This window comes from Geospiza fortis, unplaced genomic scaffold, assembly GCF_000277835.1.
Source record: "Geospiza fortis unplaced genomic scaffold, GeoFor_1.0 scaffold111, whole genome shotgun sequence".
Lineage (NCBI taxonomy): Eukaryota > Metazoa > Chordata > Aves > Passeriformes > Thraupidae > Geospiza > Geospiza fortis.
In genome coordinates, this window is record NW_005054321.1 from 3,437,375 (window position 1) to 3,452,867 (window position 15,493).

The window sequence follows — 15,493 nt, forward strand, 5'->3', positions numbered from 1 at the left end:
GGAGATAGAAACGTATCTTGAATTAGACACATCTTACTTTCACAGATTTAAGTTGGTTCCCTACCATTTCTAAAAAGAGTTTCTGGTATAATCTATACATTGTAAATCTGTGAAGAAACTTTATCACCTTCTTCAGGCTTTGGATGGTTCGTTTTGGAAAGTGGTACATTTTCAAGTGCTTCAGTCCATACATTAAACCTTTAATGGTGTCTTGGTCCCCATTCTTTATTCTCCACAGATTGAGAAGCTTCAGTACTTGCTCTGTGGGTTGACATAGTTTCATTGTGCGCTCAACATCTTCTTTTCCCACTTTCTTGCCTGGCAAGCTTGCCATCAGCATGTTGAGATGTTCAAAGGTGAGGTTCAGGTGGCCAACATGCTTTAAGACACTGTTTTCGCAAAGATCAATATCTGTAGAAAGCAAAAAGAGGAGAGCTAAAAGTACAGCACATTACAACTTTACTGTAGCCTGCAAAAAAGCTTCCAAATTCCAAGCTAAATTTGCTTTCCAAATTTCTTTGCTTCAAATAATTCTCTCATATTTGATTTTTTGGGCCCATCTATCCTGTAAAATGTTGTGTGTATGTGATAGGACTCCTAGTATTTGCTTCTAGTGAATGAAAATTATTTCATTCTCTTCAAAAATGCCTAGGCAAGCTTTGTTAAAATAGTAACTTTGAATTTTGAAGTACTCTAGACACTTCCTAGACTGACATAAGCATATATACTAAACAGCAGAGGGGTAAAAAAAACATTTCTGCAGCACTTTTCAAATCTATTCTGAGTGGACAAAATGCTATTTGAATGTGGTGGTTGTTGATGGTGGTTTACATGAAAAGAGTTGGCCTGACTACTGTAAAAACCTTGTTATTAATACTGCAGCCCTATTTCATCTTTGAAAAGTATCTTGGTAGATTCAGCACAAACAAAGTTGAATCAAATGAACAAATGAATCAGCATGACAAAGAGGTACCCGAAGGGAAAAAGAAGGGAAAGCCTCTCTATGTATTCATCCAGTCCAAAATATCAACCTCTACTTTATAGAAGACAAATTGCACTCTCAGCTGCAGGGAACCAGCTCCCTCTAACCTCAGTTGCTCAGATATTACAGTGGGAAACACTTTCCTCACTTGATCAAAATTCTTTGCATGTTGTGCAGTCTTAAAAGGGGACCTTGGTCAGGGCACAACACAGACTCCAAAGTAGGCAACAAGTCTGGGAAGAATTCAGTCCTTGACTGATCTGGAGAAGTGGAATTCTGTTCCTGCTTCCCTTTGACTTCCCTATGCTTACTGCATTGATGTATCTCAGTGAAGGCCTGCAGGCTCTTCTCCAAGCACAACACATCCCCAGGGGGTATTTGATCCAAGCAATTTTTAAGTGCCATTCAGAAGGTTTTTTATAATGCATATGCTATCACAATAAGATACCTTGGATAATCTTCTTGACCATATCCTGTTCTTTGTTTTGCCGCTTCCATAGTTTCAAAAGATGGAAGGTCTGCTCTTGAGGGCTGTGCCTTTGTTTAATCCTTTCAATATTTTCTGTGCTAACCTTTGTCCCAGGCAAGCTGTCTGCTAGTATGTTCAGCCAGTTAGGTGTGACATGAGTAGGAACAGCAAACCTGAACATAGCCTCCTCACATAGGGTTACATCTGAAATGAGAAAGAGAAGATGTCAGTTGTTCTGATCTCTTACCTTAACTGTCTCAGGAAATAAAACCAAAAAAACAAAACCAAAAAACAACAACAACCAAGCAGCAAGAATGATAAGAAAAAGTATTTAAAAAACAGACTAATTACTTGTCTTTGTAGTGCTGTTTCTCTTTGTGCTTGAGTTCTTTTTGGTCTGAGCTACAATAATTAAAATTCTGCTATGGCCATCACCATAGCAGGCAAAGAGCTAACAAACTAGGTATTTTTATCCCAGATTTTGGTAAATTAATTTTAACAATAACTAAAGCTATGTTTTCAGAGGAATCTTCCTTAATATGATACACACCTATTCCACATTTTTGAGGTGTCGTATCTGTATTTTCCTGACAGATGTTGTCACGAACCTCATTTCCTTTCAAAGCTATTTTGAAACCCAGGGCACTACAGTTTGTGTGCTTAAGACAGGTTGCTTTGGAGGAGGTTTCATTTGAGAAAAATCCCTCTGGACATCTCTCACATACAGTGTCACTCTCCGGGGTACCTGTGGAAACAGGAAAACAATGCATCCAATTACATATAACCTCAACTGTGGGGGAAAAAAAATTAAAAAGAAAACAGCAAAAAAATATTCCTCTAAACTGTCATGCTTCTGCATTTCATGTTTGTGATCTATTAAGGAATCACTTTGGAAGAAAAAGAGACAGAAGATGCCTTAGGAGAAGGATATTCCTGCTAATGTAATACAGTAAATAGTACTCCTAAATACGCTTATTACCAAGTTTAAAATCAGTGATTACTGATTAAATCGGTAATTTAGTAAAGTAATATCTTTAAAACCTTGAGTACTCAAGTCTATTCAGACATTACACTATGTCTGATCTTCATCCTTCAACTATACAAATATTCTGTAAAGTAAATAAGTGGGAAAAAATTTAACTCTGAAAATTCTGAATTTCACTCTGCAATAACTGCCCAGAACCTTACTTGAATGGGTTACTTCAGTTCTACATAAAAACACAATCCAACTCAATATCAGCTAATGACAACAATTTTGAAATTATTTTTGAATTCTTAACGTTTGAATAAAGCGTTATTAAAAGCAAAGAAAGCAGTGTCCAATATTAAAAAAATACTTAATAGACATGCATGTTCTGCTTGGTGATTTATAATTGCATAGTTTTACTTCAGAACTAAATATATGATACAACAAGAGAATCACAACATATGGTTCTGGCACATTTACAAAGAGTAAGAAAACAAATCCATGAAATCTGAAACTATGCAGTCTAACCACCAGTGGCAGGAAAGTAACAGCACCAATAACTGCTGTATACTCACTTCTAATTCATCCTTATTCATCCAACATTTAACAAGTGCCTGAAGTCTGGTATCTAATACTGCATTATTGAACCTGAGCTTAAGCATATGCTTAAAATTTTTTTGAAAAAAATTGGAAACTATATTTGAATAAGAAAATACCTCCATCTAGTGTATTTTTTAAGTATTTACATGTGGATGTTTATGTTCATGTTAGCTTTTTAGCAATCTTTTCTTTATATTGGGAAATCCTTAGAGAAAAAGAGTATGCATCTCGAGTTTTCAATCAGCTGTGAAATCAAGAAGAGTGCTTGCATACAACCATACAACAGCACTTCATCAGACAACGAGTGAAAACGAAGGAGTTTATAGTTGCCAGGGTCCCTGTATGTGCCAGCCCCCTCCCAAAGCCGGCGCTTTCTGCAGCCCCAGCATTGCCCCTGCGCAGCGTGCGCTGCGGGCAGCGCCTGCACCCACGGGCACCAATTAGCTGGCCTGAGACAGCTGCATTTCAGCAGCTCCCCCTGCCACAGACAGGCTGCTGCTGTGCGCTGGCAGCAGGGAAGTGGAACAAAGGAGTGCTCCTGCAAATGGTGCATCGTTCTGCTCACAGCTTGCTGCATAATCTTTGCAGCACAAGGGAGGAATATACCGCGTTATCCATCAGTGTTCTCAGGACTGAGCATAAAGTCACCCTCCAGCTCTGCCAACTTCTTCGCTGCTTATTTCGCTGCTCTTGTTAAGGGCACGAATTGCCGCTGTCAGCCTGCCCTTCTGCCACTCCCTCCAACCCTCCTGGAATCCCCCATTCTTCCCAGGGAAACGGCAGCAGCCACGGGGGAGACAGAGCTGCCTCGCAGCAGGGCTGCTTTCCCAGCACAATGCTGCTATAAACCCTGCCTCATCCAGGGCCGGCCGCGGCAGAAAGGAACAAAGCCTTAATCTTCACTCACAAAAAGGGACTGCAAAGGAAGGTGATATCCCAGTGTCATCATGAGCAATGAGCACCAGGGAAACAGAATTCTAATGCTTTAAGCCTTAAATGAGGCACTGGACCACACCATCTCCCCGTGTGGGAGTGGAATCATATTTTTCTGCTCTTAGGTTTTATTTCACCTGAATGTGCATCATTACAAAGTTCAAGGCTATCATATGGCAAAAAAGCAGTAACACAGTTACTTACTTATTACTGATTACTTACAAATAAGCACTACATGCTTATTAAACTCTTAGTTGTTGCCTCACCTCAAAAAGTGGTATTGACACAGGAGGATGAATTTTTTTTTACAAATTCCTTTTTTGAGGTCTGCTTGGGTTTAGCTGGTTCAATCTGATGGTCTTTCGGAAACTAACTTTTCAAGATGTTACAAAATTCAACATTTTATCTTTAAAAGTTTGCTTCATTCTGATCTGAGGGACTGAAATTTGTTTGCCATATTTCAGCGAGCTCAGAGGCATGCAGCAGGCTTGTTGCTCAGACAATTTATCCTTTCACCTCCTAAAGTCTTTCTGAGTATATTGTTTCTGGTCCCTTTTGACTTGCTGCTGAGATACAGTGGAACCTCATTAACCCAAGCCCCTGGGTATCATAGTTTAGGTTAATGAAGGTTTACAATATGGAAATGTGGTAACTGCCAGGTGGAAATGCTTAACAGTGGAAGGGCATCAGGGTAAAGCTTCATCAACCAATTACTCACGAACTAGTGAGCAGCTACAGCAGCGACATTTCTCCTTCTGCCAAAGCTGCTCTCCAGTGAGAGGTTCATAACCCAGAAAAAGACTCCCAGCCTGTCATTCAGCTCAGCACTAAAATGCACAGGCCAGCCCTAGTGTTTCTCACTGCAGGTACATCATGCCTAGGGAAATCATTCTGCCTGCAGGTGTCTGAGACACTTTGATTTTCTGCATTTCCTTCCTCAGTGCTCTTCTCCAGGCAGTTATCAACCTCTGGTACAATGACAGTTTACAATTCTTTCAGGTTGTGTCAAATACTGGAGCTAAACTGGGCCACAGCATTTGCCAAACAATAAATGATGTATTTGGTTTTGAGGGAAGAACAAATTATTGGTTTAACAATTTATGTTGTCTTAAATGAAGAATACACTCCACTGAAAAGTGCTGCTTTGCTCTATATTCCCACCAGACTTTCAGCACTGTGCCAGCTTGCTTGACAAAGAAATGGTTGTTTGCTTGATAATAGTAACAGTTTCCCTAAGAAAGGAAAATTCCACTTAGGATGCTGATAATTAATTATTACCACATATTGCAGTGACACTAGAGCTATATTAATGTTGTTATATACTTGGTGTCAAACATGTAGTGCTCCTGGTGTTTGTCAAGATATACGGTTGCTTGAAACAGCAGATTTCAAAATGAAAACCATTATTATTTATCACACACACAAATACTACATTCCAGATAATGTTCCTTTAAAAGAGGCAATCCATCATGTTTCTCATTAGAGCGCAATTTGCTACATTTGCTACTGCCATTAAGTTATATATTACAGCAGGAGCAGGGTATTCCACTGAGAAACCTTCCTTTGGCTACAGTCCAAATGATGCAGATTAGAAGAAGTTCAAGTGGCTTTACAATTTACTGTCCTGCAATTTCATCTGGACAAGCCTCTTTCCTAATCTCCTAACTGCCACCAGTCGTGGACGCTCTGCAAAACTCCGATTACGCCTGTGCCTATGGAGGAGCGGGACCCACCTGCCTGGGCAACCCCGGAGCCGGGCGGACACTCCGTGTGCCTCAAGCAGAACTCGAGCTCCAGGTACCTGCCCGGGACGCACTCGCAGACGCGGTTCTGCGTGCTGGAGCACTCCTGCCTGACGAGCTGCAGCTCCTTGCACACGGTGCTGCAGTACTGGCACTCCTCGTTGCTGTTCCACTCGTCGGCGTAGTACTGAGCCGGGCACGGAGCGCACTGCGTCGGGCTGCTGGCGCTGCAGTGCCGCTTCACGTAGCTCCCCGGAGGACACTGGTCACACAGCAGCTGGCGAGATGTCCCTGGGTCGTAATGGAGGTACTTGGGGGGAGAGTCATCCTGGAAGGTCCACTTGACAGAAATGTCCAAGAGCTAGCAACAGGAAAATAAAACATCGCTTCCTTTTAGTTCTGGGGAGTACCATGATCACAAGGAAACCTGCACTTCAATGAGTTTATGAGTCTACTCATGTCACTCATTTTCAAACAAATATTTGCATTAGAAATTTCTGAGATACCAGCAAGCTTCCAGATTCTCCCATGTCTACCTTAGAATGGGAAAGTTTTAGGATCTTATCTAGCAAATCTTCCCGACCTAAGTGGTTCCTTCCATAGATGTAGATACTATTCTCTGATTTCCACCCTCTTAATATCGCTGGGTAATGACATTTTACTGCCTGGCACCAGAGAATTTGTCCAATGCACAGCAAAGGTGGGGATTATACACCTTTGTGTTCTTAAGTAGAAATTGTGCCTGATCATATGAATATGACCAGTGTAGTGCGCCATGACCATAGATACCTTTAAAGGTGATTCCTTACACTATTTCTCTTACACTATTTTTTACAGAAATTAATGGCTAGAACAATAGAGGTTACTTTTTAATGCCTTCCATTCAATTTTGCACTAATATACAGCAGCTTTTGGGATGTAATGTGGCAACTACATCAAAGGAGAAGACACGGCTTGAGACAAAGGTAAAGAATTATGTGGGGTATGAAGAGCACATTAAGGACTCAATTGCATGAGCTGGAAGAGACCAGGCCAATGCTTTCATTTCCTACCTAAAATCACAGGCTCACAGCTGTTGTGGAAAGCTGGTTCAGTACCAGCACATGCCATGACAGCTAGACTCCTCCTGCTTCCTACAACAGTCAGTTTTGCTGGTGTGACTGGGGACCTGGTGAGCTGAGACAGCCTGCCTTGCTGCAGAGACAACCTCCATATCACTTTGTTTTGGTCTTATAATTGAAAATTTGGTTCTGTGATTCTGTCAGTCTACCACAAAAATAACTCTTGAGAACCACCCTGATCCCCACAGGGTCTGCCAGCAGCTCACTCTCCTCACTGATAACCCAGCTCTGTCCCAGCACTGCATGCATGGCTGCATGTGCCACTGCTCTTCCAAAACTTGTACATTATTTTATAAAGTGCATCGGACTTAAGATATTTTTCAGTGTATCCAATAAAATTATAGATCTGAATTGTCTTTATTGCTAATTTAATCCTTGCCAGCTAGCTCAGAGTTGCCAATTCAATCTCAAAAATGTATTTCCTCTTTTCCAAATGTCCCCAGAGTATAAGTGGAATTAACTTTTTTTTAAAGTCTGTATTTTCTTGAGATGCTTCATTTAAGGGTCTCACTTCTGCCACATCATGGCACTTCTAAAGCCATAGTATTTTCAACTTTGGAAATGACAATTTAAAACTTCATCTGCATTAACACAATTCACAGTAAACAACAAGTGATATGAGATGCTTAACTTAAGAACTCTTATTGCTTAAGCAAGTACTCTTAAATGCATTCTCCTGTTGCACATCTATGAATCCACTTTTCATACAGCTATACTTGGGCTGAGGAATGAAACGCAGATAGTACCTACAGCCTCTTGCAGCTACCCTTGACTAATAATACCCCTGACTGATAACTTATCAGATTTCTAGAGGTGGAGATCTCACTTTTCTTGTGGTCTCAATGCACAATACCTTTCACTGTGAGAAATTCCTTATTAGTCTTTGAAGTTTGATGAACAACTTCATTTTCCTTAAATGACTGAATCTGTTTTATGTGATCTATTTAACGAAGAGGGTGCAGCACATTTTTTAATAGTGAGTCGTTTTGAGGCAAAATGCCCCCACCCTTGGTAAATCTACAGCTATGACTCTAGTAAAAAGGAAGTCCTGGTAATCTCATTAATTGTTGATGTGAACAGCGGAGTTTTCTTCTATGTTTTTAGTTCAGTAATAGATAATACAGCATCCCAGAGTCCAAGACTTGCATGGACACAAACATTCCCTTCACAGAACATATCTGACAACAACATGTGGCACAGGCACTACAAAGATAAGCATCAACCCACACTTCACACAGATATCTGTGGAAACCCAAGACAATTCCCAACAGAGGTGAAAATCTGACACTGTGAAAATTATTAGGGACAGCAACCAGTCATATAGGCAGCAGTCCTTTTGCAGAAACATCAGTATTCCTGCTCTGCAGTGCACAGCTCCCCACAAATCCAGAGCTGTCCCTGCAGTAGAATCTGCTCCTCTGGGTTGTGCCTCTGCCCGTGGTGACACATTTTCACATAATAAACAGCTAGGTGAATCATTTCATAACTGTTAACTCTACTCTGCAACATGTAGGAGCAAGAATAACAAAATTTTATCTATTTTCCTTACTCAACTATTTACATGGGAAACCATGTATGAGGCAAATAAAGAGTTTTGCTGCAGGGGATGATTCAGCATTAAAATTAATTAGAACTCAATAATCAAATTGAGGCATCTGCTCCCTGAAGAACCTACGGCTGTGGGAAACAAGCCAATAAAAATTGAAAACATTTCAACACAATTTGAGAGGAATTGACTTTAAAAATTGAGCAAAACAATACTTGAACCATATATGTGTGAGACATACTGAGTTTTGTCCTTGGAAGAACCAATAACTATAAACTGATAGTGGCAACTAGAATATTATTAATCTAAATGAGCATAACCAAACCCCATAATAATAGGATAAATAAATTAGCATCACTAAAAGAACAATCAGTCTTCCCATTTGATTTTTTTCTTTTTGCTTTTAAGAGAAAAGCACATCACACTTGTTTTCCCTTTTTTTCCCAGAAACACATTACGTAGCTGCAGTAATGCATTGATCAGTGGCTGAGCCACATGTATGCGGGAGCCAACTATTTTATTTAGTAAAATATTATGACAAAAAGATCCTTCAGTCAAACTAAAGATATGCAATGAGTATCTCATAATTTTTCCAGAGCATTTTGTACATAATTTTCAACATACAGCAAGATCACCATTACTACTGTTTGACTACTATGAGCCTATTGGCACAGGGAGCTGTGCAACTCACTGCCATAGGAGACTGCAAACAGTCAAGTACAAGATGACACCTGACATAGTAATGAATGAAAATAATAAAGGACTATTAAACATAAACATCACCTTTTGATCAAGAAATCCCAAATAAAAAATTGAATTCACAAAAATAGTGATATTTCTTCCATCTCTTCTATGCATCAGGTATCAACCACAGCCATATACAGCATATGTGTCTTTTTAGGGCATTTTTTCTGGACTTTTTTTTAGACCAAATATAGCCATCAGTATGTTGCTAAGTACATTTCTAGACCTCAATCCCCAATACCACACTTCATAAGACTACTGTAGGTTACTTGATAATACTTAAGAAAAAGATCTGCAATATTGTTTTCTATGCAGTCCAAACACGCATAGCACAACTGAGTATTCTGAATATTGATATGCAACCTGCAAATCAGAAGTTATCTTTATACCTACATCAAGTGCCAAAGTAAAGTCAATCTATTTTTCAGATGTTTTGCAAGAGTTCAGTAGTAATGGTGGAAGATAATGAAATATAATTTTCACTATTTTTACTGCAGCAACTTGGCACAAACAGAATGAAAAGACTTTTGCCCCTCATTTCACAGAATAAGCTGGAGGGGAACATCACGAAATTGTTCTTTCTCCTGGGCTAACACACACTGAGTTTGTGCTTACATTAGGAATTTGCATCACCTGTTACAGCAGATTTTCAGAGCAAAACAGATGGTGCTGAGCACCTGACATCCACATTATGTATTATTCTGAGGGGATATTTTGGACTAACTTCAATCTGCTCTCATGGACAAACATGCATTAGTGGTTACAGTGCATCTGGTGTCTCTGGGGCCCATCTCTAGATTTGCTTTCATCAGTTCAGTTTACTTTGGTAAATCCACTTTGTGTACTCCAGGGCTGGTCTGATATGGAAACTAAAATACAGTAAATAAAGATGATCAGGAGAGGCCCTTCAATAGCATGTTCCTAAGACAAATTAAATGGCATTTAAATGCATTTTATGTCCTTCCTCACATTTCCTCTCCTAAACTATGCTATGACCAACTTGATAGCAGTTTCTTAGCTACGTAAACCTCTGATTGATCTGAATGTCCATATTGAAATGCAGTCTATATACTAAGCACCTGAATGTCTTCTATTCACTAAGCACTATTTGAGCACAGGAAAGTGCCATGATCTGAACTTACTAGTTCTGAACAGTGGTCTCCCCAAAAGCTTCACAGAAAGCAAGATTTCCTCCATAAACATGCCTGGCCTGTTTTGCTCTTGCTGGAAAAGGTGTCATGTGCTAATTTGAAAGAAGGAAGAAATTACAAGTCCAGCTTCAGTCTACTGGAATCAGAAGTAGGGACAATGTTCACCCTATAACCCTTCTGAAACCAAAGCTGGCATCCATCAGTGATGCACACAACCAAATTAATGGATTTATAATTCAGAAGATTGTGTAAAATTCTGTTCGTCCTTGTTTAGGAAAGGATAATTCACCGGGAAGCAGTACAGAGGAGGTTTCAAAGGAAATTGAGAGCTTCTTCTTGGAGAGGATCTGGACTTTTTCAATAGCTTGGCAAGTCACAAGAGAAGCTATGGATTCAGTACAGATAGACAGTGAACTCAGAGAGAAGAACTTCCTCTATTAAAGGATAATACTGGCAAATGAAAAGGAGATTCTCTTGTCAGAGGAAGATTGGGAACAGCCTTTCACTGAGAAGCAGGTGTAAGAAACACATGTGTCTTAAATATAGCTCTCAATGCCTTTCTGAAAGGAAATACAACATTTAGTTTCCTGGAAAAGATGGCAAAGAGACTGAAGAGATCCAGGCAGTTTCTTTCAGCTTTAAACCCTCAGCCAATTCTTTATATGCCAGCACTAAGGGAAGAAAATAATGCTCAGTATCTTTTTCATCTTGACAAATTAATTGCTACTGTGATTCATTTGTAAACAGTTTTCCTAAGGTTAGTAAAATGCAAAGCTCAATTTTATAAAAAACCCCTAAAGGTTAGGGTTTTTTTTTGTTCTATGAGTATGAAATTCTATCAATAACAAAATTGTTACAGCAAAAAAAAAAAAAAAAAACAAAAAAAAAAAAAAAAAAAAAACCAACCCAAACTAGAACAAAACCTATATAATTAACTACATCTAACAACATATAGGCTCACTGCTAAAAAGACTGAAGAACTCAATGTTCCTCCATGTTCCTCCATGTCCCTGGGGGAAATCCTGGGCACCTCTCAGGATGGCTGTCTCAGTGTGACAAATTGGGATGAACTGTAAATACTGAAATATAAGTCTAGTGTAAGTCAGTGTGATGCAAGCAAATGCTGAGAACTTATTCAAGATGAATTACCCAAGGTTAGACAGCAGTTCTTTCATTGTGTCACTCAGCACATTAGGCCTGAAGCTATATTTCTCCATACCATCCTTATGTCAGCATACACATAAAAGGCCTGTGCAGTCCATTTGTTTAATTCCTTAGAAGATGCTTTTGAAAGAGAAATAATGTGATTGTAAAATTTCATTTTAGATCTTGGGCAAAAAAAAATACACACCCTTTTCTTTCATCTTTAAATGTAAGGCAAAGAGCTGCTTGATTTCTCTTGTTGAATTAAAATGAACTAGAAGACAAAGCACATGAAGTAAAAATCCTTCAAGCATCATCCCTTTAAATCAGTGCTTTGTGGCAGAAAAGAGAGTGGCTTTTCAGCATATGAAAATATTATTATATAGCTTGGCTTTGTGGTTTTGGGTTGTAGACCAAAGGAGAATGTTTAATTTGCTGAGAAAGATAAATCTGTTTCTGTTTTGCATTCCACAAGTATTCCAAAGCATATTTTCTTGTGTGATAAATAATCATTCAAGACATCTGTCAGATTGCTCCCAGTGTTTGCATTGGGTTCAAAGTAAAACCTCACAACTCTCCTACTTTGCCTTCTATACAAAATATTTGGACAAAGCAAAGGCAGGAGGCTTTCACATATCCTCAACCCTTAGGCAAAATTCCTCACTGAAATCATGCACAGGCCCAGAGAAATCCCACTGGCAAAATATAGCACTGGATGATATTATCAAGGTCCTCTTCCATCAATAGCTTGTATCTCAGATCCAGTATGTGACAATGCCATGCTGGATCAGATCCACATCCACCTATTGAAAATCACCATTGTACAATACTTGCCATCCTGGCAGAAATTACTCCCATCTAGCTCTCATCCACCTTATCTTGCTGCTGTGGAGGCCCATGCAATCACCAGATTTAACCTCTTTGGGCCAGCAGCTCTGCAGCACTGCTGACCTGTGGGTGCTGCAGGCTCACAAGAGCACTGCCCAGGCAAAGGACCTTTCTGGAGACCACAGCCAAGTGCCAGGTACACAATGAAATCTGACATGAGGTCATCTTCACTGGTTGGAGTTCAGCTATAAAGTTCTTCTACCATTCTACCAACTGCTTCATTGTAATCCACTCACTTTGGACATAACAGAACCTATTTTTGTTTGGAAGACACATTATGAAGAGGAGGCTCCTCTTTTACATTAAGGAGTTCAACTGGTGACTCTACTGAGTGACCCATATTCAAAACTGAGGCTATGAAACACTGTGTTCATTTCTCTGCCAGTAAAGGAATATGTCAAAAAGTCAAGTCTTGTAGAGACTTTTTGTGGCACCATTAGCTGTCTTTCACAGAGCAATTTAGGGGTCTAAACTACTGTTTCATTTTCTGTGGTATGAAAATGAAATTCAGATGAAGAGCAGTTTTACATCTTATCAGAAGTGCTAAATTGAAAGTCTTCATTTATATGACTTACATTTGCCTTGAAACCTGGAGAGGAACAAAGCAGGGAAAACTAACCAGGTAACTCTCCAAAATATTTGTCTTACATTTTGGAATGTTATTCACCAGAGTGACAGCAAGATTTAGAGCTAACCCAAACTTGGGGTGTTCCCACTGTAACTACAGTCTGCCTTTGCACTGACAGAATTACTAACAGCTGACTGCTAGATAGAGGATGTATGTCCAGTACCATGTGCAAACAGGTGTTTTTACAGAAGGAACAAAATTAAGTTTTCCATGAGATTTGAACAGTGGGTGTTACTTCAATTGTGACAATATCTTTTAAAAATTCTTCTGGTGACCTTAGTGTTTTATTTTTAACCAAGACACATACAGACATGCAGACAGAAAGAAAGTCAGACAGAAAGATAACTCCTACCCTCACAGGCTGCAAAGCCACTGCTGCCTACACACAGCAAACCCAACAGGCAGGCCAGAAAAAGAATGTCACATGTGCCCAGAGATCCAAAATAGAGAAAGGTCAAGTATAAGGGTCAAGATAGTTATGTGACAAGTAATGAGATTCAGCTCTGGGGAATTTCTTTCCATTCAGTCCAATTTCATAATGTTTGTAAGCAGCTTTAGTGTTCCAAGCAAACAACACAAACACGAGTGCACCCCCACATCAGGTATAACCTTTCTGAAACCTTAGCAAAGAGGCCAAGGCTGAAAGTACATCATGCCCCAGATACAACGTCTCCAAACTAGGTTGGGAGGTAGGTGAGCCAGACACACAGAACTTTTATCTATAGTTGTACCTCCTAAAAGGGTTGTTTCACCTCCTAAAAACAGATACTAAAGCTACTTTTCTGAGCTCTAGCACATCTGGCAGTACTTAAACTTCACCAATTTTGCTTAAATTTCACAATAATTTAAAATAAATGGAATAATAACAACAACAACAATAATAATGCAGTTGAATGATGATCTCATTGCTATGCACTGCCACTGATGTATTTCAGCTCCAAGACTCATCTGCCAGAGAATTATGCTGAACTTCACCAAATGCTATTACTTTGTGGGAGAACATGAACAGGCACATTGCATTTAATCAAAATCAAAATCCTGATGTGATTATTTTATGACAGCCACAGATAAGAAACCAGGTTGATAACCAGATATTGCTGAAATTCCCAGATTAACTTCCTGTGATTTCATATTGACAAAGCAGGCACAACATCAGACATGGGATGAAAAAGTTGTCCTGCATTTCAATCTGCCGACCACAAGCCTGACAAATTTTACTTCCCGTGCACCATTAATTACTTTGGGTTTCCTTCTCAAAAAGCTCTTTCAGAAAGTTGTACAGAGAGTAATAAACACGCATTACTCATCAAATCCTGGAAATCTCGTTGCATTTATAAAAAGCTTTCAGAATAAACGGATCTCAGTTCTAATGCTCTGCCACATTAATGCTGTTGTGCCCACCAAAACAACCCAGAAGCAAGTTACTGTGCTGGCAATAGCCTGCTCTGAATATTATTTTTTAATGTTTTTCTTTGAAAGTTTCCTTATGCAAAAGATGAAAAGCCTCCAAATAGATGTTACACAGGATCTGTCTGTAGGCAGGTTTTAATTAAACTGAACTCATATACTATTCCATATGACTAAATGGATTAAATAACATTTTGAAAGATTTACTGCACTGCTAACATCTCTAATTTTGCATCTGGAAGTATCTTACTAAATCACCAAGTAAACAAAAACTTATTAAAGCAGGGGCTTATACCAGATTTAATAACCCAACTTCTTCTGTAATAGCTACTGACACAGCTACTAATTCATCACCTTCTTGCATATGAAGCTGAATTTTCTAAGCCAAGACAAGAACCACACATTTGTGGGGTTTTTTTGTGGTGTTCACAGTGGTTTTCCTGGGTGAGAAAGCCAACCCAGTACCTGAGAGTGCCACTGCAGCAGAGATTAGAGGCAGGCAGGGATGGAGCTTTTGTAAATCACAAACAAACATTGTAGCCTACAGTTTCTAAATTCATTACTCGATAGAGGTTTTTGGTTCTGACCAGTCTGATGAGGCCTTAAAAAGGAGGGAGAAAGTCAGGGAAAAAAAAAGGGCAAAATAAAAGCAAATCATGCCACTACCTTGAGAATGGGATGAAAATCCCTGCTGTCTCCCTGGAGCTGAACGTGTCCATCACATTCCAAACTCACCAGGAAAGTTTGGAGAGATGAAACAAAAAGGGTTTACCAAGAAAACGGAGAGAGACAAAGCAACCCACAAACAAACAATCCCCCCAAACCCCCAAATCCAAAACAAAAGCCCAGAAGAAAAGCCGTGTGTCTCTCCAGCCTGGTGTCTGAAGCTGCAATGCATCCTAGAGCCCATCTACCTCTGCGAAGGGACTCACCACAAGCGTGCAGCACAGGAACTTGTTCATTGTGGTCGGTGGAAGAAACCTCAGCGCGCTGGGAATCAGGCAGAGAGTCAGCGCCAGGCTCCAGCAGCTGCTCACATTCCCAACATTAAAGACACGATATATATATAGTCCCGGTGTAACAGGAAGCCTGGGCTCAGCTTTGATCACACATTCCCTGCCATGAGCAAACTTTTCTCTCGCGCACTCCCCCTCACCCCCCTTCCCCCCCAC

The 15,493-nt window shown here is 39.8% G+C and overlaps 1 protein-coding gene across 1 annotated transcript in view; it reads right to left on the minus strand.

Moving 5' to 3' along the window:
* The window catches only part of TNFRSF11B (TNF receptor superfamily member 11b), a 16,194-nt gene extending 738 nt beyond the window's left edge, over window positions 1–15,456 (minus strand). Inside the window, exons 1-5 of the mRNA XM_005420693.2 lie at window positions 15,254–15,456; window positions 5,685–6,054; window positions 2,002–2,196; window positions 1,431–1,655; window positions 1–411 (exon numbers count right to left, since the gene is read on the minus strand). The exon at window positions 1–411 is cut by the window's left edge and continues 738 nt beyond it. Coding sequence (XP_005420750.1) covers window positions 23–411; window positions 1,431–1,655; window positions 2,002–2,196; window positions 5,685–6,054; window positions 15,254–15,283 — 1,209 coding nt within the window. The 5' untranslated portion in view covers window positions 15,284–15,456 and the 3' untranslated portion in view covers window positions 1–22. The remainder of the gene's footprint in view (window positions 412–1,430; window positions 1,656–2,001; window positions 2,197–5,684; window positions 6,055–15,253) is intronic.
* Between the last annotated feature and the right edge of the window lie 37 nt (window positions 15,457–15,493).